The sequence below is a fragment of the Sylvia atricapilla genome, chromosome 13 (genome assembly GCF_009819655.1).
Source record: "Sylvia atricapilla isolate bSylAtr1 chromosome 13, bSylAtr1.pri, whole genome shotgun sequence".
Taxonomy (NCBI): Eukaryota; Metazoa; Chordata; class Aves; order Passeriformes; family Sylviidae; genus Sylvia; species Sylvia atricapilla.
The window spans coordinates 17,302,755-17,327,416 of NC_089152.1; the positions used below are offsets into that span (position 1 = coordinate 17,302,755).

At 47.6% G+C, this 24,662-nt stretch overlaps 2 protein-coding genes across 6 annotated transcripts in view; both read left to right on the plus strand.

Annotated features, from left to right (window-relative positions):
* The first annotated feature begins 254 nt into the window (after positions 1–254).
* The window catches only part of PCLAF (PCNA clamp associated factor), a 73,911-nt gene continuing 49,503 nt past the window's right edge, over positions 255–24,662 (plus strand). Inside the window, exons 1-4 of one of the 3 annotated variants that reach the window (XR_010744646.1) lie at positions 255–381; positions 506–583; positions 763–904; positions 1,979–2,391. Coding sequence is in view for 2 of the 3 variants with exons in the window: in XM_066328631.1 (XP_066184728.1) it covers positions 336–381; positions 506–583; positions 763–904; positions 1,979–2,036 (324 nt within the window). In the remaining variant the exon portion in view is untranslated. Of the gene's footprint in view, positions 382–505; positions 584–762; positions 905–1,362; positions 1,949–1,978; positions 2,424–24,662 lie in introns of those variants that run through there. The other 2 variants (XM_066328631.1, XM_066328632.1) reach the window with 2 other exon arrangements.
* The window catches only part of CSNK1G1 (casein kinase 1 gamma 1), a 104,910-nt gene continuing 89,229 nt past the window's right edge, over positions 8,982–24,662 (plus strand). For 2 of the 3 annotated variants that reach the window (XM_066328619.1, XM_066328620.1), the window contains exon 1: positions 8,982–9,118. The gene's annotated coding sequence lies outside the window, so the exon portion shown is untranslated. The remainder of the gene's footprint in view (positions 9,119–24,662) is intronic. The other variant, XM_066328621.1, reaches the window with a different exon arrangement.

The window sequence follows — 24,662 nt, forward strand, 5'->3', positions numbered from 1 at the left end:
TCCATTCCATTCCATTCCATTCCATTCCATTCCATTCCATTCCATCCCATTCCATTCGAACCCCGTGCCATGCGGCAGGAACACCTTCCATTAGACCAGATTATGCCAAGCCCCATTCCGCGTGGCTTTGAACACTTTATGTGGCAGCCACAGATGCTCTGGACAACCTGTGCCGGCGCTTCAGTCCCGTCCCAGGGAATTTCCCTTCACAGGGAGTTTGTCCCCGACACGCGGCCCGGGCCAGAGAGCGGGAAGGAGGGCGGAAGGAGGGCGGCCCGCGCTGCCTTGGCGGGCTGTGGCGCTGCCGGGGCGGGGCCGGGCAGTGCCGGGCCGGGATGGCGCGGACCAAGGTGGACCAGCGTGGGCGCGCCTTTCGAAAGGGTGCGGAGAGCGGGCATGGGAGAGCGGGACGGGAATGGGATGGGATGGGATGGGATGGGACGGGCAGGGCTGAGGCGGGTTCCGATGCCGCCGCTGACCCCTCGCTGTCCCCTTGTCCCCGCAGTGTTGGTGGCCCGCGCTCCGCGGAAGGCGCTGGGCTCCAGCAGCATCAACGCGCGGCCGCCGCTGCCCAGCAGGAGAGGTGAGCGCCGGGGCTCCTTCTCCTCCCTCCCTTCGCTCTTTCCTTCTCTCCCTCAGTACGTTCTTTCTTTCTTCTTTACTTCCCGCCCTTCCCCTCTCTATCCTTTCTTCCTCCCTCCTTCCCTCCATCCCTCTCTTTTCCCCTCTTCTCCTCCCCAGCACTGACATCTCACCCCGCAGGTGACAGGCGCCCTGCGGGGCTGAACCGGGTCTGTGTGAGGCCGGTGCCCGCCTGGCAAAGGGGCATCGGCGACTTCCTAAAGCTCGCATCCAAGGAGAACCGAGTACCCGACGGAGAGATGCCTGGGCCCAGCAGCCTGGAGTGAGTGTTGGGGCAACGTGAGGCATAAGTTAGGACAAGCAAGTTGTGATTGTTTTTTCTCTGAGTTTCAGCTTTGAAGGGGCAAGTGACTGCTGACAAGGTGACAATGTTTATCCTGACCTCTGGATCCTCATGGAAATAATGTTTCTCAGCAAAGTTTTCAGGGAGCTCCTCAAGGTTCCTGAAAATGGATGGAGTAACCGGTAGTTGAGGGAAGTTCTCACTGCTCAGACATAACTTTGCCAGCAGAGCAAAGCTTTGGAAAAGCTTAGGAGAGCACTAACAACTTCCACGTGCCAGGAATTGAATGGCTTTTACAAGCTGAAACCTCAGAGATTATTAACCTGAGTAGGCTGCACTACTGACTAAAACGGCAGCAGTATAAAATATTGTCTTACAGACACTCTGTTTTCCGTAGAGAATTCTAGGTTGAACCTCCATTTTTCCACCAAATGTAGGTATTCCCAAACTGCCAGGGAGAGCCTATAAGAATCAGCCCCAAACTGTCCTGCAGGACAAGCAGACAAAGGCTTCCCACCTGTTGGTGAAACAGAAAGCATTTGCTGTAGCACAGGAAAACTTTCATCCCTTTAATTTGGAGTTTGTTGGGCCAAATAAGAACAAGGTGGTGAAAAGAGAACACAGAGTTTCCTCATCCAAAACAATTTGCAGCTTCCCAGTGTGTTCTGGAGGAAGCAAGAACTGTACTCACTCAACTGCACAGGCTTTTTGTTCCGTAAATTAGTCAGGTGGAAACTCAGGTGTGAGATGGGAGTTATGGAGCTCCCAAGGAAAACTGTGGAACCTGTGTGTGGTCCTTGGGGTCCAGGACGTGCAGGGACCATCCAGGGATGTCTGGGGGTGGAATGTTATCCTTCCAGTTTGGAAGGAATGTCTCTGCAGCTGCCTCTGGGCTCGGAGCACTCAGGATAAAGTAGCCCCTGTCAGTCCTGGTGCCTCAAGGTGCTGTCTGAGGGTATCTAAGTCATTTGGGTCACATGGGCTTTGGAAAGGGTCTTTGTTAGCCTTTCAAACCAGAGTTGGTTTCTGCTTCTGAAATAATGCTCCTTACAGAGCTCAGCCCGTGCCACTGGATCCTGCTGAAGATGGAGAGTGCTTGGAGGAGGAGTAGATGTGATCTGACCTCGATTTTTATGCTAAAACGAGTTAAATGAGGAGTTTAAATGCTCCTCCTACTTGAGCTGAGTTTTGTACATTTGTATAGTTTTTTACAATTTTTTACGGCTTTCTTTCAGCTTTTGTACAAGACTAAAAGTCTGAGAGATGGCACAAACACTGGAGATGTTAATTAATTTTTACTATTTGGCACTTAATATTCATTGCAAACCACAGGCTTAATTTTTGTCTTGGTTTGCTTAAATTCCTCCTGCATGTTGGGCAGCTTTTGTCTTTCACCTTTTGACTGCCTGGTGCTTGTCCAAGACTTGCACGATCATGGCTGTTCTGTTTCTGAAAAGCAGATCTTTGTTTTAATAAACTGAAGACTTCTGAGCACACACCTGTGTTGTGTCTTTACTGTAGTAAAAGCTTTTAATGGAAATTTCTTTGTCCAAAGCTGGGAAACTGGAAACTGGTGGGAAACAGAGAGACACTGGAGAGGTGGGTGGGCAGCTGAAACTTGCTCTGATTAGAGGTGAAGGTTAATTAAAACAAACTGGTTGTTCTAAAGAATCAGAACTCTGAAAGCTGGGGGAGCAATAAATGGCTAAAATAAAATCAAACTCGTTATTGTGGCTGTTACAATGTTGCCACATATCTTTTGGGGTAATTAATAGGAAAAAAGCAAGTAGGGCCTTGTAATAGGCCTTGATGTCAGGGGTTCTGCTTCTGCTCTCCCTCAGAAGGTCCCTGAAATATCAGAGTATTGTTGAGCAGATGAAAAGGGGAATTTAGGAGGAGATTATATTTTAAAATTTAGCACATCAGGAGAGTTCAGTGGCAGCTCTCGTAGGTCAGCCTGATGGGCAAAGTGGTGAATGCTGTTAAAGCCTCTTCCTAAGCAGTCTATTGGTAAAAAGGAGAGTTGTTACAGAAAAGCAGTTCCAGTTTGAATAAGTAGCATTTGATTTCTCCTTAAAAGAAATTTTTAAAAGATTTTGTGAATTAAGGGGGAAAATCTGAACAAGCCACAGACTCTATTGCCCTGATACCACAGAAAACACAACCACAGTGGCACTATTTGCAGCTCTTTCCTGTCCCTTTGACCTACCAAACCAGCTTATCATCAGTTCCATTTACGCCCTAAAAATGCCTGGGAGACAGTAAACACCTCTGGGCTCTGATCAGATCTGCTCATCACCTGCATCCCTTCAGCTGTTATCCATGATCAGCTGCTCCATGAGGGCTGTGCAGCTGCCAGGTGGGAAGGGGGAAGGATGAGGAGCAGCTTGTGACAGTGGAATCCAAGCTGCTCATAAAGGAGCTGCTCATGGCTCATAGAGACCTGAATCACAGATCCCAGAAGAGTTTGGGTTAGAAGGCACCTCAAAGCTCAGCTCATTCCATTCCCTGCCATGGGCAGGGACACCTTTCACTATCCCAGGTTACCCCAAGCCCTGTCCAACCTGGCCTGGAACATTTCCAGGGATCCAGGGGCAGTCACAGCTGCTCTAGGCACCCTGTGCCAGGGCCTGCCCACCCTCACAGGAAAAAATTCCTTCCCAATATCCCATCTAGCTCTGCCCTCTGGCAGTAGGAAGCCATTCCCCCTCGTCCTAGCACTCCAGGTCCTTGTAAATAGTCTCTCTACATGTTTCTTGCTGACCTCTTCAGGCACTGGAAGGCGACAGTGAGGTCACCCTGAAGCTTCTCTTCTCCGAGGTGAACAATCCCAATTCTCCCAGCCTTTCCTCCCAGCAGAGCTGCTCCATTCTCTGAACATTTTGGTGTCTCCTCTGGACTCACTCCAACAGCTCTGTGTCCTTCTTGTGCTGGATTGCTCTCACACATCATTAAACAGATAAAATCTGATGGAGCTGAAACACGCGAGGCTGTGGAGGGATGTGAGGTGCACAGAAGGAGCTTGGGATCAAATATGTGTCTCTGTGGTACACATCCATCCTGCTGGGAACCTGTGGAAAGAGCAACTTGGAGCAGCTAAACTGCTTTTGCCTGTAATAAACAAATAAATATGCTCCCTCTTCACTGATAAAATCCAAATGTTTGCATCAGGACTTGCAGTCTTAAAGCTGAGTTTTTAGTAGGCACAAAAAGCAGGAGGTGTTTACTTGGCTGCTTTCCTGCCCCAATGGGAATAGGGGAGGGTGACCTTCAACCCACACTCCCAGGGGCTGGAGCTGATTTAGCTCCAGCTGTGCCCCTGCTGCTAATCTTTGAGTATATATGGAAACAGGAATAGCACCCAGCTCTTCTGAAAATGAGGGGGAAAATCAGAAATGAAGAGAGTGCTAAAGCTCAGGAACTGCAGACAACCCAAAATAAAATATATAGCTAAGACCAGACTTGTAGGAGGTTTCCATGCCCAAAAGCTTGCCTGGTTGTTTTTTTGTTTTTGTTTTCTCAGCTATTGTTGTTCCAATAGAAATCTCCTTAAAATGGCACTATGTGGGTTTTAGAATGCTGAGAGAGCTGTACCTATGCTGACACCTGTGCTGAAGGATTTCCATCAATTTCAAGAAGTGCTTCAGTCCAACGATATAATTAATAGTGAATTTTAATGTGGTCAAGAGGGGTCATGCACAGTGTTGAAAATTAGTTTACGGATAAATTGATTGTATCACTGTACTGAGTGTAATGTTACAGCACCTAACAGGTTTTCCCTGTGAAAGGGGATTATTACAGTCTTAGGGCAAGAGGTGTGGTCCAGAGAACCCCCTAAGGGGAACGATCAGCTGAAAATCCAGTCAGTATTACTTTTATATCTTCAGAGTAGTTTTCACTTCTGAGGTAATTTCTTGTCATTTTAAAGGATTATTCTATATAACGATGATATTTTGGTTAAACCCATACGAACACCACAACCCATTGACAGCCCATTCCAGTGCTTAAAGGGGCTCCAAGAGAGCTGGAGAGGGACTTGGGACAGGATTGGGGGGGAATGGCTTCCCACTGCCAGAGGGCTGGGTTAGATGGGGTATTGTGAAGAAGTTCTTCCCTGTGAGGGTGCTGAGGCCCTGGCACAGGTTTCCCAGAGAAGCTGTGGCTGCCCCATCCTTGCAAGCGTCCAAGCCCAAGTTTGATGGGGATTAAAGCACCCTGGGGTAGTGGAAAGTGTTCCTGCCCGTGGCAGGGGATGGATTGAGAGGAATTTAAAGATGTTTTCCGACCCAATCCAGCCTGTGATTCCAGCACTTTTAAACACCAGTACCCCAGGCTGACCATAGATGTCAGCAGCATCTTCAGCTACAAACGCTGGGCTGTGCCAGGGACCAGACAAGGAGCCTTCTGCCTTGGACCAGTTTATTTAGGAAACGTGAAGGGAATATATAAATCTATGGATGAGAGACTGGAATTGCTCATTTCCTGAGTCTGTGTTATCTTGCCAGGTAAGGAAATGGCTTCAACAAAATCACTCACCGTGTCACCGGCAGAATCTCTGTGGCTTCCTCAAACCCAGCAGTGCTGAAGGGTCAGGGATGGCCAGTGAGGTTAACCCACTCCTCCCAGCAGATTTTATTTCCATCCCAACACATGGAATTTTTTTCCAATAGTCCAAATTATTTATCTGACCCCTGACCTTGAGACCATCACAGCCCTGAGAGCACTAAGGAGCAATAAGCAGTTCTCAGCTGAGGCTGCTATTCATGCCTGAAGGTCCAAGAGCTCCTTTTGACCCAGGCTGGGGCACCCACGCTTTTGCCCAGGGGATGTTGGTTGTACCTACGCCACAAATGAGAGCTCAGGGGTGCACTGCTGACACAACTGGGCATGTGTTTTGGCAGGAGCACTTGGATGCTCCAAAAGCAGCTGGAAAGGGAGTGAACAAAGTGTTCAGGAGAGGAGATGCAAGTGTTTATGAAATAAGAATTTCCTGAGGGCCTAATATATTGAATTTTAAATCTTACAGGGCAAAATGATCTTTGTTTGGGCAAGAGAGAGTGATGGAACAGACGCCATCCTATCTCATCCCCGTAGCCTAAGGCTTTTCCTTCTTCTCATAGGGATAATTACAAATTGCTGCTGCTCCAGAGCCCTTTTGAGCTTTTCCCAGCAGACCCCTTCTCCCCTCATGTCCGAAAACAGGACAGACGGCACATTTCTGTTGGATTTAGCTGGAAGGAGGGATCTCCTGCTGCTGTCCTGCAGCCAGGGCTGCACAGGGGGGCAGCTGGTCGGCGGGGACAGCAGATGTCTGGGCCATGGGGACGCAGACGGAGGGGAGGGGAACAGGGCCATCAGCTGTCGGGCTGCCGACCTCTTACCCTGCCATGGGAAGTCCAGTGCTGAATCCCAGGCACCTCATCCCCAGATGGGGGGGTTTCATAGGGGATTTTTTATCAAGGCTTTTTCTAAAAGAAAATCTGTTACCAGACCATGTCCAATTTATAGCCATGATTGTTGACTTCCCGGTCCTTGGAGTGCCTCCCTGCTGTGGACTGTGATTTGGAGTTCAAGTGTTGCCTGCTTCTATTAAGGGAGATACACTGCATTCCTAGAGTACTACTAATTTTGGTAAATTCCAAACTTGTTCATGTATATTCCTGCTCTGGATTGAGTGGTGACAGGGCTGTTTCTATTGGAAGAGAAAAGGGTGAGACCTTGGTACCTTCTCGCTCTGAGTAGTTGCTCCTCTGCTCTCACCTCTCTGCCAAAACATGCACTTTTAAGCTTTGTCTTTTTCCCCTTCGGACCCATTACTCAGAAGGATCTGAGGTCTGTGTCTGCAGGGTGCCCCCTGCCCAGGCTGGCGTGTCGGGGTGGTGCCTCCCTGTGCCTGATCCTCAACAGGAGCTTCATTGTCCTTCCCCTTCTCCGGACAAAGGGGAATTGTCCTGCCCACCAGCTCCACCGCCCTGCAGCCACGAGCCGCTTCATCCCCACCGGAGACGCAAGAAAAAAAAAAAAAAAAAAAAAAAAAAGCAGGATGTTTCCTTTCTCTTCCTAACAAGGTGTTTGGGAATCAGGCTGGACTCTCACCTGTCCGGGCTGAGGATGAGGAGGCAAGAGACCTCCTCACCCACCCCTGCAGGTTTTGGGTCAGCTTTGACCCCCCTTCACTCCACACACAGGCTGGTGTTCAGATAAACTCCCGAGGGATTATCGCAGGGCTAATGAGAATCCACACGTTTAATAGGACTTAGCAGAAGAAGTACTCAGACTAAAATTGACGATAAATAATTTTTCAGAATTGAGATGCTCCTTGGGAGCGCCCAGATGGTTCAGAGCAGAAAAAATGGGAGCCAAATTTGCAAAAACGTCTCTCCTTCTGATCAAAGATATTGTCAATATTATTATATCTACATTACTGTTGTTTTCCCTAGATAATAGCACAAAGAAAAGCAAAATAAACTCGTTGCAGAGCAGAGGCTCAGGGTAGGGTTTAACAGGATGCTTCCAGGACAGGCTTTTCAGGTGCCTGGATCGAGACATGCTGCTTTTGATATTGACAACTTAAAAGGTTTAATAAGAAATATTAAGCCTTTATTAAACCTATACTGAGTCAGCCAAGTGCATATAGCTCCTAAAAGAGAAAGGAAAAAAAATCTGAATTGAAATGTCCATTCTTGTTAGAACTAGGCTTTGTTTTCAAGTTAACTGTGGCATCAGGGAAAAAATTCCAAGCTCGGCCTCAGGATTACGAGGTAATAGGGGAGGTAAATAATTTTAATGCCTAAATTCTGATTCTCAACACATTTTCCAAATAAACCTGTGGTTCATCCTTGGTGGGGCCCACATGCTGGCAAGCTTTATGTGTGTGGTGGGGTAATGGGATTGTCCCCAGGCTGGAGGCCTGCACGCCAGGGAGGAAGGTTTTCCTCATGGTGTTTTTAACCACTTTTCAAGGAATGAGCAACCTGGTCGGCTGGAAGGTGTCACTGCCCAGGGCAGAAGGGAATGAGATGGTCTTTAAGGTCCCTCTCAACCTTAAGCAGTCTTTGACTCTACGAATACATCAGTTTAAAACATCCACCTGGAAAATGCCACGTTCTCCACCAGAATCAGCCTCCAGGTTGGCATCCAGGTGACAACCCTAGCGGGTTTCTGCTCCTGTTCCATGGAATCAAGGAACGGTTTGGTTTGGAAGGGACCACCCCAGTGGGTGCTGAACTCCGGAGGATGCTGAGCCCCGGCCGAAGCTGAGCTGCAGAGGATGCAGAGCCCCACTGGGTGCTGAGGCCAGGTTTGTGCTGAGCCCAGGTTTGTGCCGACCCCAGGTTTGTGCTGAGGCCAGGTTTGTGCCGACCCCAGGTTTGTGCCGAGGCCAGGTTTGTGCCGAGGCCAGGTTTGTGCCGAGCCCAGGTTTGTGCCGAGGCCAGGTTTGTGCCGAGGCCAGGTTTGTGCCGAGCCCAGGTTTGTGCCGAGGCCAGGTTTGTGCCGAGCCCAGGTTTGTGCCGAGCCCAGGTTTGTGCCGAGCCCAGGTTTGTGCCGAGGCCAGGTTTGTGCCGAGCCCAGGTTTGTGCCGAGGCCAGGTTTGTGCCGAGCCCAGGTTTGTGCCGAGGCCAGGTTTGTGCCGACCCCAGGTTTGTGCCGAGCCCAGGTTTGTGCCGAGGCCAGGTTTGTGCTGAGGCCAGGTTTGTGCTGAGGCCAGGTTTGTGCCGAGCCCAGGTTTGTGCCGAGCCCAGGTTTGTGCCGAGCCCGGCTGATGGTGGGCGCTGAGCCCCGGAGGATGCCGAGTCCCAGCGGAGCGCCAAGCTGAGCCCCGGATCGCGCTGAGCCCCGGATCGCGCTGAGCCCCGGATCGCGCTGAGCCCCGGCTGAACCGCTGCAGGGTGCCGAGCGCGGCTGACGCTGAGCCCCGCCGGCAGCGGAGCCCCCGGCCGCCGTCCCGCCGCTTCCTCCTGGCAACGCCACGCGGTTCCCGGCGCCCGCGGTGCCCCGGAAGCGGCGCGGGCGCGGCGCGGCCATAGGGCGGAGCCGCGCGGGGCGGTGCCGGCGCCGAGCGCTGCCGGGTCGGGCCGTGCCCGTCCAGCGCCGTGAGGGAGGAGCTGCGGCGGGCGCGGGGAGAGCAGCGGCGGCTCCGGCCCGGCCCAGCCCGGCCCGGCCCGCCCGGGGAGCGCAGCGCCGGCGGAGCAGGTACGGCCGCGGGGCCCGGGCTCGGCGCTCCGGCGCTGCCGGTGCGGCGGGAACGGCGCCGGCCGAGCGGGCGGAGGAGCCGCCGTGGGGCGGCCCGAGGGAACCGGCGGGGCGGCGGCCGGGGGTGGCGGCTCCCCCCGGGCCGTGGGCTCGGGGAGCCGGGCTGCGGCTGCCCGCGGGGTTTGAGGCGGGGGAACGTGGCAGCCCGGGCTGAGGGGCTGTCCCGGGAGTGCGGGGCAGCGACCTGCCGGCGGAGGAGCCGGAGGTGCCTTGGGAGCTGCTGAAGCCGGCGGTGTTCCCAGTGTGAGGAAGCGAAGTGCTCTGTGTGACTGGAGGTGTATCAGCAACTTATTTGTGTGAAGAAGTTGTGTATCTCCCCCCCCCCCCCCCCTACGTCTGAGAAGTATTTCCATATGCTGTTTGGCACAGCGTGGAACTCATAAGGGTTGGGGTTTGTTGTCTTATTCGAATCATGGAATCGGGATGGTTTGGGAGGATCTTAAAGGTCATCTCATTGCAGCCCCTGCCATGGGCAGGGACACCTTTCACTAGTCCGTGCTGCTCCAAACCACCAAACCAATGAAAGCTGGCCTTGGACACCTCCAGGGATGGGGCAGCCTCAGCTGCCTCAGGAGGGTGACATCTTCCCTTCCAAATGTTTCACTGCTACCAGCAGTCCCTGAAATGAAGTCCCCTTGAGCCTTTCTCTACAGTGACTTCTCTGTTCGTGGAAAGTCTTCTGAGCAGAGTCCAAGCTCTGTTGAGCTGTCTCCCGTGCCTGACCTCGTGTGGCATTTTCTACCTACCTCATTTTTGGTTTCTGGGCTCACCGTGTCGTGCTTGAAGTCCCACTGTCATTGGTATGACGTTAGGCTTGACTTTTTTTTTTACTAGTGACCTAATGCCTGTTAGCTTGTGCAGCCACTCCCCAAGTTCTTCAGGAGCTGCCTTTTCATTCTCTCAGCTTTCCAGCTGCTGGCTGTGACTTACCCAGATAAACCATCTCTACATCCCTGGTCCAGTGCTGTGGTGGTAACTCAGTCTCTGTTGGGAGAGGATGATGGGTCAGCTGGGAATCATGAGCGTGGAGAAGCTCTTATCAAATATTAGCAGCATTTTCCCACAGATACATTCCAAAAAAAACAAAGAATGCCTTTGAGTTATGAGTTTGCAGAGATTTGGGCTGCAAAATTCCTCAATGCTTGCCAGTGCCCCAGGTTTTGAAAGTGCCACCTGTGTGGTGAAGTGTTACTGATGAGAGAGTTTGGGTTTCATGACATTGCTGCTGTAGAGGGATGCACACACTGGTTATTTCCACGTGACACTGGAGCTCTTGGAGTCATGGATGAGCTGGAGGTGCTGCCAATGATAAATATCAGCAGGAGTTCTTGTTCAGAGAAGGTGACTGCTGGCAAGGTGTGACCAGATAAGAATTTAAATATCATGGTGTGTGATTTAAAAAAAAAAAAAAAGTCATTATTAGTCAAAAACCATGCAGATGTACTTGGGAAGAGTGGAGGGTGGAAGTGAGAGCTGCCAGGGAGATCTCAGTTTCCATGCTGAAGTTCTGGCTGCTGGTGTAGCGGCACCCCGGCACCGCTGATTTTCCGGCCTTTTGGCAAAAATCTTGCTGACTCCAGTGAAATTTTAGACTATTGGCTTGATAAAATCAGGGCTTTATGCTCACACCCTGCATAAGCACCTAAGGTTTTTTCAGATACAAATGTTTCTTTAAACAGTTCCTGCCCTAAAATCACTTTTTCTGGACTTGGCTGATGCCTTTTTTATTCTTGAAGAACTGTTGGGTGGTGAGGAAGAGGAGTCTCATCTCTCTGCTTTCCTCTGCAAGTCCATAACTGTGTTTTCAACTGCTGGCCAAAAGTCCTCACAAGTTTGGACCAATTTGGGCTCCTTGCTGTGCTTTGTGTAAGTTCTGTTTTCTGGACATGAGGGCTGGAAACTTGCACCAGATTCTTACAATAAATTTATCTGTGGCTGGTACGTGCCTGCCTGTGTTTGTGCTAGAGTTGCTTCCTATAAATCAGCCCTTGTCTCCATTGGTGATTTCAGAAAGCTTGGCCCAGCTGTTAGCCCCTTATTTCAAACCACACAGTCACCTTTTTCCATGTTCCCTGTCACTCTCTTCCCTGCACGTGTTTGCTCAGAGCTAATCCCTGAGGGGAGCAGGGCACAGAATGGCAGGGGAGGGCTCTCTGGGATGCTGTGCCATGCCACAGAGAATTCCTTTGTGCTGGTATCCTTCATGTCTGAGACAGGTTGGTGGCACACAGGTCATGGCAACAAGCTAATATACTGTGTTTTTTTTTTTTTCTTTGGATTAAAGAGCTTTCCAGTTCATAGTAGTGTTTCTTGTGGAGGTGTATGACCTTGTCTCATTCCAGCCCATCTATCTTGCTCTTCCATAGGAGTTTTCATGCTCTTCCAGTTCTCTGTATTGGCAGCAATTTGGTGTGCTGTGCCAGAGTCACCGATGGACAAATATTCCAGCAGGTTCAGAACTCCACTGTGAGGGGAGTTCTGAGCTGGGCAAGATCTTTAGTCCATCCCAGTCCATAGCCACTTACTGTTTTCCCTGCCTTAACACTGCTGCCTTTTCCAGCTTTTAGGAAGCAATCAGCCTCTGTGTATTTTCAGGTTAACAGATGAAATCCTGTGTAATGCCTTAAAAAGTGCTACCAGATGAGACCAGGAATCCATCTGGCCTGGTATCCTGCTCACTGGTAACCAGGAGCAGATGCCTGGGGAGGGGAGAACACAATCACAGCAGACCTAATCCAGGGAAATAGTGCTTTATTTTTCTCTCTCCACCAGTTCATGACCTCCCTGAGCCAGGTGTTGAATTTAGGAACCTTCACACTTCTCTCCATGATATTCGTGATTTTAGGAAAATACTTTTTCTATTCCTACTAATTTCTTGGCTGAATTGTCTTCATATATTTAGACTTTCTATGTCCTTTTTGTTTTTCATGCCAGCTCTGCTCCAGTCTCCTTTGAGACAGGTAACGTAGGAGGGGTGGGGCACAGGACAACGGGGGATGTTGACAGAGGTGCTGGGTTATATTTATGGTGCAGGTACCTCTTTAGAGGTATGTTAGAGGTGATTTATCCTATATTATTGCCTCTGTAATTACAAATGTTGTGCTCATTAGTGATCTTAAAACCATGGAGCGATGGTTTTTGTGGAATCCTCTGGTGCAGTCCTGCTTCCTAGGGTTGGCCTGAGTTCAGTCTGGCATATTTCTTGAAGTTGACGTTAGGGTGGTTGTTCCTGATGTGCTGCTCTGTGAATTGTATCACCCACTCATATCACGAGATTTTACTGCAATTCCTTGGAGTCATGGCTCTTATTTACTTCTCATCCTGAATTATTCAGAGTAGCAAATGTTGTCATCTGAGTAACACAGCTCGGTGTCAAGCAGAATCCTTTGGTGAGTCCCTTCTGCTGCAAAATGGACCAGTAATACATTCCTCCCCCATTTTTACCCCCTTAGTTATTTATGTACATGAAGGATTTTTCCTCTTATCCTGTAGTTTTTCTCTCCAGAGAGCTTTGATGGATTCTGCCATGTAGTATTCTTGCTTTTTTTTTTTCAATGGAATATATCAGCTGTTTTTCCCTCATTGATGTGCTCTGTCCACTGCCAAAGGAAGAAGGAAAAGGTTAAAAAAGACAACAGCCTCTGACTCCTGAGACATGGCTTCATTTTGTACGATGTAATTAGCCCTGCAGCAATTTAGGCTGGTCTTTAGGCCAGCTCTGGTTTGCCAGCAGGGCTGCCTGGGCTGTGGTTGCCTAGACGCTGCTGAATCGTTCTGTGAAAGCTGGGCCAAGAGACTTTCAGGGACCAGCTTTAACCGAGGGCACTTCCTCACCTCCTCCTGTGTGACGCTGGAGTAGAGTGAGGCTGTTGTTGTCACCTCGTTGTCTTTTGCCACCAAAAGGCTGATTTCTGGGGTGACACAGGGAGAGAGGAGATGGCCAAGCTCAGCAGAGTGTGTACAAAACACAGTTTTAATTTTTGAGAGATGTTGTCTGATGATTCATTAACACAATAATAGATCATGTGGCTTCTAACTTTTTTTTTTCTTCTTCTTCTTATTAGAAGAGCAAAAGTAAATTTAGCTTTTGTTTCCTTCTTGGACATTTAAGCTTCCTGTATGAATGGGTTGGCTTTGATTACTTGGTCAGATCTCACTGTAGGGCTCACACCAATCTTCCAACTGCCATCCAAAGTGAAGGCAGGAATTAGTTTAGATTAGATGTTAAGATGAAATTCTTCTCTGTGAGGATGGTGAAGGCCTCCACAGGTTGCCCAGAGAAGCTGTGGAAGTGTCCCCATCCCTGGAAGTGTCCAAGGCCAGGCTGGACAGGATTTGGGGCACCCTGGGATTGTGGAAAATGTCCCTGCCCATGGCAGGGGGTGGAGAGGGATGAGCTTGAAGGTCTCTTCCCATCCAAACATTCCGTGGTTCTATGAGTTGTTGCTTCTCTCAACCACTCCTGGGGAGGAATCACTTTTTGCTGTTTAAGAACTTGGTCCTGGTGTCACACACTGACCTGGCATTTGCTCTGGTGACATGGAGGGATGTGGGGCCTGGTTAACAACACGTGTCCTGCTGGTGCGGCCCTGGTGACAGTGTGACTGCTGCTTCTGGTGTCTGAGGCTCTGTTTTTCTGCTTTAAACTTGTAATTCTGATTTACAAGGGATTTCTTGTTGACACAAAAAACTTGAGTTGCTCAAATGGTAGTCAGCTTTGGTCCTCTAAATATTTGCTTAGTCCTTGTGGGTTTTTTAAATGTCTAGTGGCTCCTCTGCTCTCCACTGTGTTTTGAATGAACTTGCTATGTCCACTTGCAAACCAGACACTTGAGTTTTTCTGTCATACTTTTACACTTCCAGCATTTGTGAAGAAACACTCTTGACCCTTGTTTTTTGTCTTTCCATATGGCTTGCACTATATTGATCTTTTTTCTAGCTGTGGATTTTCACATGGCTAATTCTTGTCCCATCTGTAGGAGTTCTTGAGGAGATGAGGCTCTAATGAATCACCTTCTTTCCCCCCAAAGATGCATCCTCCTCAAATATACTCTTTTCTGGATCTGCTAGCTTTCTCTACTCCTGTTCTGCAGCGTGAGAGGAACCCTTGATTTTGATTGCACGGACCACTGTCATGGTGCTGTTTTAAACCATTCAGTCCTTGTTCTTGTACGGGCTTCCAATTGTTCACAGCCTTCTCAGATCCTAATGAATCCAAGTCCGAGTGTGGGAGCCATTCTTTGAGATGCTGTCACACAACTCTTGTTGATTGCCTTCCTATTCTCAGCCTGAATTTTGCTTCTGGACGCTTCCCTCCTCTTTTGCTGGCTGTACCCTTGCAGACAAGAGCCTGGAGTGCCAGGACAAGGGGGAATGGCTTCCCACTGCCAGAGGGTGGGGTTATGTGGGTTCCTGGGAAGAAATTGTTCCCTGTCAGCCTGGGGAGACCCTGGCACAGGTTGCCCAGAGCAGCTGTGGCTGCCCCACTGGTGGAAGTGTCCAAGGCCAGGCTGGACGGGGCTTGGAGCAACCTGGGGTAGTGGAAGGTGTTCCTGCCCATGACAAGGGGATGGAATGGGATAGGCTTTAAGATCCTTCCAACCCAATCCATTCTGGGGTTCTACAAAGTGGTAAAATCTCAGAATTATTGTACCTACTTCATCTGTGTTCCACATTAACACCTCCTCCCCCCACCTTTGTTTTTGACTTGAGGGAGGAGATATTTGAACTCCTTGTTATATGGCCCATTTAATTTCTGGTTCATCAGATTCTCCTTACCTTTTAAACAATCCTTTTTTTCCCTAGAAATGGTTAAAAGCAACAATGAAACTCAATAAGGGTGAAATTACCATTTTCTTCTGGCTTTATGTATGTTCTTCCTTCCTGTCAGATCCGTTTGGAGCAGCCCATCTCCTGCAATGGATAGGTGTCTCTTACCTGTCTGAATCTTCTGGTTTGCTTTGCTCGTCCTTTTTTGAGCAAATCTCTTCCAGAGAACAGCTTAATAGCCTGAAAAATTGACAGTGATTCCACCCTCAAGATCAGCCTGACAGTTTCTGTGTTGTGGAAGACAATTGAATAGCTTGGATTTGCTACTCTGAGCATTTAATGCAGGAATTGGGGATATTCACTGGGGAGATGGGAAAATTGTTTTCCTGTCTGTATCTACTCTCCTCTTTTTTTTTTTTTTTTTTTTTTTTTTCCTTTTTATGGCTATATTATGTATTATGACATTCCTTTAGGCTGGGAATATTGTGGCTCTTTGGCTGTTTACAAAGATGTGAAGGTTTCTCTGCAGTCCCAGCTCCTTTTCCTGAGGTCATTGTGTCTCTGTAGCTCTCTTAGATGAGTTGGCCATGTTGTGTGGGGTGCATTAGAGGAGGCCACATCATTTATTAAATATCCTGAGTAGCTGCTGTCCTATATACATGTTTTAATGTCTAGTGATAAAGCCTGGGGAGTTCATGCAGTTTGTGCTGAGGTGAAGAGAACTCTGAAATACCTGCTTCCTATAGAGCTACTCCTTTTTCCCAGCGCACAAGGAATTGCTGTGCATCAGTGCCAAAGGCAGTTAAATCAACTTGTCGGAGAAAACCTATTTGAACTCTGTGAAACCAACCTGTCTGACGTGTTTCCTGGAGCTATTTTATGTTAGAAAAGATGGTCTGTTCCATCTTACTGATTTGCTGCGGAGCTCAGTTCATGATTTAACCCCTGCCATGCTTTGGACTGATTCCCCAATGTGGGCAGTGGGATGGGGGATTCTGTCTCTCTGCCCTGCTCAGGTGAGACCCCACCTGCAGAGCTGCCTCCAGCTCTGGGATCCAACATCAGAAGGATGTGGAGATGCCAGAGCTAGTGCAGAGGAGGCCAAGGGCTCCACGGGCTGGAATCCTCCTGCTCTGGAGCCAAGCTGGGAGTGTTCTTCTGGAGAAGGCTTCAGGGAGACCTTAGAGCCCCTTCTAGTGCCTGAAGAGGCTCCAAGAGAGCTGAAGAGGGAGTTTGGACAAGAGCTTGGAGTGCCAGGACAAGGTACTGCCAGAGGGCAGGGTTAGACTTGATACTGGGAAGGAATTCTTCTCTGTGAGGGTGGTGAGGCCCTGGCACAGGTAATACCTTGTTTGTAGAAATAAGCCAGACGCAGTCTTCCTTTGTTTTGCACATTCATTTCTGAGTTACAAGTCAGAGGATAGATTCAGATCATTTCAGTCGTCATCCTTCACATTAGTGGAGGGCTCACAACAGGGAAAAATAACACAGGAAATCTGTCTGCATCTGTCTAGTTCAGCAGGTATATAAATCAGGTATATAAATTGACCATAGACTCATTGACTTGTTCAGGTTGGCATTGCCTTTAAGATCATTGAGCCCATCCATTAAGGTTACTTCTCTTATATAAAATTCTTTATTTAGAAGGGAAGCAGCTTGAAGTCTCTCAGACTTGCTGGATCTTCAAGCTTTCATTCCTCACTCAAAATTCCTTCCAGATCTGACTGTTGTTTGTTTCTGTCTATTACAACAAATGAGAGGAAGTTCTCTAAAATACAGCTTTAATATTCTTCACCGACAGTGGCAATTCTGGCAAGTGTAACGGCGGAGTTTGACTCTTCTCAAGGTTGGAACAAGCTGCTTTGTTGTTCAGCAATCCCATCCTGCCTGATCTTGGCTGTCCTTAGTTACCTTGTAACTGTCTTCCTTTGTAATGCACAAAGCCAGTTTAGTTTCTGCAGCTTATTTTTATTTCCTAGATCTTAAAAGAACAAGTTTCAATGAGCAAATGAAACTTAAGAACGTTTAACATCTTATTCTAATGAAGCAGAGGCCACAAGCTTTGTAGTTGTCTCTTTTCAAGTCCGGGTTAGACTTCAAAGGTCTCGCCTTTAGGAGTTTCATGCCGACTCATTGTTGCTGTCGCTTTCTGGCAGGTCACAGCACTCTGGTTTGTGCTGGGGGAAGGGACTGGGGCAGCATGTGTTTTAGGTAACTTCTTAGATGGAAGGAAATGCGTCCAAAATACCTGCAGTGTGTCATTCCTTCAGATAGTGACATTCTTGAAAATGTTCAAGGCCATGTTAGATGGAGCTGGGAGCAACCTAGTGTAGTGGAAGGTGTCCCTGCCCATGGCAGTAGGTGGAACAAGGTGGTCTTCAATGTCCATTCCAACCCAAATCAATCTATGATTTTATGATTCTTCCCCACCCTGAATAATTTTCACTCCCTGGTTGCTCTCTCATTATTCTAGCCACGGCCTACTCAGCTGGCTTGCCTTCAGTGCTGGATTGGATGCTTTGGAGGCCCTCAGGTTCTCCAAATGATCATTCTGCAGCTGACATCAGGCCTATAGCCACTTTGGCATCTGATACTGCTTCCCAGCTGTCCACTCTTTGGAACGATTTTGACCAGTTTGCTGTTCTGAAGCAGCTCTGTGCAATGTTGGCAGCACTGAGGCTTCAGTTGGACTTGTGATGGATGCAGTGCTCGTGTGGTAAATCACCTCTGGGGGGAATATCTCTGCTCAGATCCCTGGTATTGTGTGATTAAAATCCAGGGCTGGTATTAGGCTCCAACACAAGTCACAGCTCTTTGGTTTTGTGTGGATTTGCTGGGTACAGCGCTGGTACTTGGTGTTTTTTATCCCTTCTAAGTGTTAGGAGTTACTGGGCATGCCAGAATGCATTTGCCTGTCAAGCTCCACAACTGGGAACGGGATGTTTTGGAACCACTTGTTCTGTACTTTCCTGGTGCTTCAACTTTAAGGAGACAATGTGATTGAAGACAGGAGTTTAAGGGGAATTTGGCTGCTGTGGTGGTAGCTACGGGTTTTGGCTGGGGGGGTCATGGCATCCTCCTGGCTGAGACATCTGCAGGGACAGGTTTGGTAAGAGCAGTGATGTGTAGGTGACTCCTGGTTGTCCAGGTAGCCTTCTGTGTAGCCATCTGTTTGCAGAGGCATTAGGGGATGGAGCGTGACTTCCAGATGCCTTTTGGAACATGTATTCTCAACATCTAATGTGAGAAACCTTGTGCCTGGTTGGACTTGGTGCAGTCATCTTAGTAATCCTGGCTTTGCATGCTTGAGCTAATGCTCCTGTTTGAGTTACTGACATCAAAATAGATTCTTGAGTGTCTCTGAAGCCCTGTAGGGCTGAAGGCAGATAGTTCAGAAATTTCGCAGTGTGTCTTGAAACCAGATTCTTTAACTTGTTTTTTCCTATGTGTACATTCTTGCAGTGATCATGGACATCAAACCTAGTTGACTGCTGTGGTCTTTCTGTGGGCTTGTGGCTGATAGTGATCTAAGGCCTAACAGAGTTGAAAAACCCTCGCCTCTTTGGCTTGGGAAATTATTAAATGTTTGACAAAACTGTTGGCTGAGACACTTTTTGGTAAACCAGGGCTTGTCTTCACAAACTGTTCAATCAGCCTCTGCTAACATTTACAAAAGCTTGGAATAATCCCCGAGTTCTTGTCTATCCGCTCTTGTGTGGCTGTTAGAACTGTAGTGTGAGGTGAGGTAGAGGAGGAAATGTGCTTGCTAAGAAGGTGTTCTGAAATATATTTGCACTGAAACCCCATCTGTTAAATCATCTTGAGCTCCTCCTGCTGCCTCTGAACGTAGTAGTTTGCACATTGGAGTGAACCAGCCCTAACAGGATCATGGTGTCCCGGTGCCGAGTTTGTGGGATACTCAGACAGCTCCTCTTTGATGGATTGGGATCAGGCTCCCCATTAATAGCTTCAGGATCATTTGCAATTAAATGGAAGTCTTCCATGGGATTTACCCTAGGACCAGTGCTCCACACTAGTATCCGAGCTTCCTATAACTAACAGACTTGCCTGAGGCACAGGTGGCTAAATTTAGTCTTCCAGCGAGCTTGGTATGACCTTGTGCTGCAAGGACTTTCTACTTGTATCTCTCTCAGCACGTAAACACTGGTTTTGTGTGGTGGACAGGGCTTTGAGGCTCGATGATGCCAAACAGCTTTTTGTGTCTGTCATTGGCCAGTGCTTCCAGTGTGGCTGTTGGCAAGAATTAATTCCAGATCTGAATGCAAGTGCAAAAGGTTCACGAGTGATCTGCTGGTACAAAGCCATCCTCACCAGTGGGTATTAAGGCTTCAAAGGAGATGGACATGATGTGGTGCACAGAGCAGATTACTTGGTAACAAACATTTCTAATTGACAGCTACGCTGAAGATTAGGGCTTGAAAGTGGAAGTTGAATCAAAGCAGCTTCATACAGATGCAATTTCTGAACTGTGGGAATTGTAATGTTGGCCTTCAAGGTAGCATGAAACTGTGCCTGTTATTTGTGCAAAATAGCACTTTACTTGAGCTTCTGGAGAAGTTTGTAGTGTGTGTGAGATGGTGCACAGAGGTGGCCAGTTCTGGCATGTACTTCCTTGCGTGGGTTTGCCTCCTTGTGTGAAGTGAGACTTATCCTCCATGTTCAACTTTAGCGACTTCTCATTGAAGCTGTTTCTAATTAAATATGTAATTCAACCTACGAGCATAATGAAGAAGAAGCCTTCAATGTGTACTCAGGATTACTTCTGGAGCTCTTCTGCCATCCGCCAAAAATGCCAGACTCCTCTTAAGTTGGCAGCACGCTGCCAGCTGAATGGGAAAAGTTGCTGGGAAGTCAAACAGGATTTTTGGGTGTCTGCCATGCTGTTCAGGGGCACAGTGAGTGGTGTGAGGTTTTTTTTGCCTTGTGAAAGAAACTCTCTTACAGGTGAGTGGGCAAAACCCTTTGATTGGCATGGGTGCAGCTTAGGTTCATCCCTCTGGTGTTGACTCCGTTGTTGGTGGTGCACTGATCTCTTTCTTGCTACAGGTAATGCACATTGTTTTATTCTTTGGGCTGAAATATTAATCTGATTAAGGATTAGGGTCGTGAGTAATACACTGAGTGAATTGCAGTGGGTGAATATGTGACTACTCCTGTTGTGTTGTGCATTTCTGGTCACTGCATCTTCACCAGGGTTGGAAAGCATATGGAGAGAGAAAATATAGAGTTGAAGGTGGATGAGAAGCTGCCTATCCTGGGCAGTCTGAAATGCCTGTGACTTGGGACTGGGAGGATATCTTTAAAAAGCAGGCAGCAAACTTCTGAATGTTGTTCTGGAGCTGTGTAGCAGCTGTTGGTTTAGAAAGCTGGACAAACAAAAAAAGTGATTGGACAAACCCAGAATCAGTATGTCCATAAAATGAATGCTGGTAGGACTGGGCTGTTGTGTCCATGCCAACACCTGTAATCCAGCAGTGGCAGATCCTGGAGCAGACTGCAGAAGTTTGCTGCTCCGTGGATCCTCCTCAATTATCATGGACAGAATTGACACAAGTGTTCTACTATTATTTCCACCTTTGTGAACCTCCTGCCTTTTAGAATCCTGGGACAGCATGAGGAGGTAGTATTTCTGAGGGGCTCTGGAGGATACCTTAGGGAATGTTACAGGAGGGGAAATCTCCAGCTGTTTCCAGGATACTGTCCGTATCTACAGGTCTCCCATGCTGTGCTATTCAAAGGAGATTTGCTGTACAGTGTACTGAGGATTATGAGTAAAAGCATCCCGGGGGGGGGATAAGTAGAAACGGAAAGGAAGGAAATAAAATTAGAAATTAGAGATGAAGAGAGGAATTGAACATAAAGTTCTTGGTCCCTTTAAAAGGGAAAAATTATTGAAATTCCACCTTTCTATGCAGAAAGTGGGAGGAGGTGATCATAATGCCTCTCTTCAGCTTTCTCAGCGTGGGATCTAGTAGGCAGCTGGGCTTGCAATCAGCTGATAGCCCAGAACGGGGCAGGGACAGACGAGAGTGAAGCAGCACAAGTTCATGTCCTACTCTGTGTCATACTAATTACATGCAATGTACATATATATGTATATGAGTGATCCCAATATGTCCCTTGTGTTCATGTCATGGCTGACCAACTGTGGGTTGTTTTTTTAGCTTCCTAATCTGTGCCTGATAAAAATCTAGTTTTAATGAGACACTGACCTATTAAACTAGTAATTTTAAGCACGGATGAGGAGCCATTAATGGAGTTTGATACCTAAACATGAAACTTGGTGTTTCAATACTTTTCCTGGGATTGAAACATCCCATTGTGGAATGTTTACAGCTTGAAGGTTTTTTTTGTTGCCTCTGCAGAGGTACCTGCTCTGCCCAAAAGGGGAGATTTTTCTCTGCCTTTCCCATGTACTGCTCCTCAAGCCTGTTCCTGAACTGCCCTGAGTTTATAACCTGGCACAGAGCTCTCCAGGTATTGTTGGGTTGGTTTTCTCCTGTTGCTATAATGAGTGAAACTTGCTGAGCAGTGGGTCTGATAAGGGGAGAAACCACTGAGCTCCTGCAGCTCTTTGGTTACTCCACCTTACAGAGATCATGTGTGGGTTTTCCTTCAGAGATGGTGTTTTGTCCTGCTGGCAGTTCTAGGCTGTGGGCATCTTTCCAACTTTTGGGGCACATATGGATTGTTCTGTTGTTCACACATGGAGAGGGAAAACCAGAAACAACAAAAACCTGAAGTCTCCTAAAAACTTGAGGAGCAGCAGCAGAGGCCCTGAGGAAAAGAGACTACTCAGTTTAATGTAGTCACTCCCTCTCTTTAGAGAGTCATGGTTTCACCTGAGCATGTGATGAGCTTTCTGAATCTCTCGAGTAAGGAAAAAGGATCTTAAATATCTGCATTTGAGTTACTGGCTTGTGCTTAGGTCTGAAGAGGGGTATGAGCTGAGCTGGCTGTTTGAAAGAACATTAAATCAAGAGTCTGTTAATGATTGAGTAAACCCATGTAGTAAGGGAGCAATATAGAGCAAATAATCATTGCTGTGCAGGTTGGGAGCAGTGAGTGCTCCAACAGCTCTGTCATCCTTTCTTCAAAAAAATGTGAAGAACTGAAGAAGCTCATCTTCAGATGTGAATCAAAGGGATCTTGCAAGAAAACTCCTTACACTAGATGGGATTTTTTTTTTTTAAAGTACTACTGCATGATGGTCTGGGTTGAGATTGACACCTGGAGTGTGAACTTGGCCATGTCTGACAGCAAATGCCATTTAGTGTGACTTCAAATTTAGGAGGGCTTTTTCCCTCTTCCCAGAGGCACTGGGAGTGGCAACATTTCTTATACAGATGCTAGAAAGATATTAACTGTGTGATTCATGTAACCCATAAAGGGATCCTTTGAAAAGAAGAAAATAATAGTAATACAAAATATGAGCAAAGTGCAATGTGATAAGGGTAAAAGAGAGTGTGTGAGCTGCATGCTGTGCACTTCATGGGGAGGTATAAGGTGAGTGAGTGCTGTGTAGAGGCACTTTGGGTAGGTCATGATCAGAGTCTTCCCCAAAGCCTTTTTCCATGAGATAATGAGAGTTCAAAATCCCTCTTATAAATATTTTTCATAACTCAATAATTAGTCAAAGTGGATGCTCTGTTTCAGCCTTTCTCTGTGAACTCAGGGCACCCAGACCCTTACTGGGCACTGTCATGGGATACCCTCTGCTCCTGCTGCAGGGGAAGCCAAAAGTGGAAAAAACTCCAATTTCTTTGCAATAAAAAAGAGTAAAAAGCAGATGTTTCATATTAAGATATGTGCTTGTTTTTCCCTCAGCCACATGCTCACTTTCTTCCAGACTACTGTTCCTTGCACAGTATCTGCAGCTGCTGCAGGGGAAAAGGTTAAATCATCTCAAAGTGAAAAGTAAAATACTCCTTGGGTGGGCTTTCTCTGTTTGAGTTTCAGGCTCTGAAAGTTGTACCAGACAGGTCAGGATTTGGGAGCAGAGGCTCACATTGAAAGGGTAAATTAGAGTTCTCTTCATGAGCATCCTCTGCCAAGCTGTCACATCTCCGTGCTCCCAGGCTGAGGTGTCAGCAAACCACATCATATGGAATGATTGCTGCTGGAAGCATGCAGTGCAGCTCAATGCTGGAAATACCTCAGGTATAGTCAGGGAAAATGTATCATGAAATTTAATTTAGAATAAGAAGGCCTCTCTTTCTGATGAGTCAAAAGATTTCTAAAGAATCTCATTCTGTGATGTTCCTGTGTTGCAAGTAGACTCCACCTGAAGTTGCCTTTGTGTTTTCTCCAATTTTTTTATTCTTGTTTTATTTGAGGCACTGTTCTCTTCCCTTTCATCACAAGGATGGTTGGCATCAGTTTTGAAGCCTTCAATATTTTGCTGTTAATGAAGTGGAGGCCTCTGTTATGTGTTAGGGACAGGCAACTTACTGGGAATGTCAAACCTTCCTGTGCTGGGATTGCATTGGCCATGGCATTAGGTAACTCCACAAAATATTTGCTGTTTTCCTTTTGTAAATACAGAATTGAGATCTACACCTGTTTGTAGCATTCACTTGCTGTGTTGGAGGTATGCAGGCTACTCATGAGTTAAGGGAATTGGGAGATGGCAAATGGGTTTTGTAAGCCACAGCTTTGTATAATTTTAGTTTTTTACCTTGTTGTGAGCTGATAAAGGCTGTTCTGAGCAGAGCTCAAGTACAGTGTGGGTTTAAGGCTGACTCTTTTGCTTCAGCTGAGCAGAATGAATGTAGATAGCAGCTTTGGGGTGTATACAGGGAGGAATTTGCAAATTACTGAGTCCAAGCAGGAGCTTTGCTTCAAGTGCAGTCATGAAGGCATTCAGCTCTCTGTCCAGCTCTTCCTCAGGCATTGAATGTGTTTGGTTTTAGCAAAAAAGGCAGCAAAATCTACTCAACAATGTATGACTCTTCCCCTTTTGACCCTGCTACATTCCATGTTTTGAGGGCAGACAGCCTTAATGTGTCATTGAGGTCCTTTCTGCTTCACTGCTGCTCTGCTGGTTTTGATATCTACTGATAATCAGCAGATAACGTTGCTGATTTAGTCACAGCAAAATGCTGTTTATTGGGTCTGTGCAGTCAAAGTTGGTGTCTCTTCCTCTTCTGCCAAGAAGTGGTTATTTGGACCCTGTATTAAAGGGTCAGTGGGGGGGTGAGTCAGGTCACAAAACCGTCAGGGTTCATGTGGGAGGACAGTCCACTCCTGCTGCAGGAGGATTGAATGGAGCTGACAGGAGGTGGGTTCAGATGTTGTTCAGGTAGCCAGGGACTACTGTGGCCACAAAAACTTTGTGTGAGTCTGGAAAGGAACTGGACATGCTCATGAAGAGGCTGCACTGAGCGTTCTTTGACAGAGCTGTAGAGTGGCCTGAGTTGGAAGGGACCCACAAGGATCAGCAAAGTCCAGCTCCTCACCGTGCACAGGACAGCCTTGGCAATCACACCCAGAACACTCAGATGCCCAGACTGACTTGGGAAGGCCCAGAAATACAAACCACTGGAGATGGAAAAATGCATAGTATTCTTACTCTCTTCCTTCCCTTTCCCAAACATGTGTGCATGGGTGCTCTTCCAAACTGGATGTCAAGCTCGCTGTGCCCTATTTTTTTGGTTCACCTCTTTGGCTCTTGGAGGATGTGATATGAGGTGTT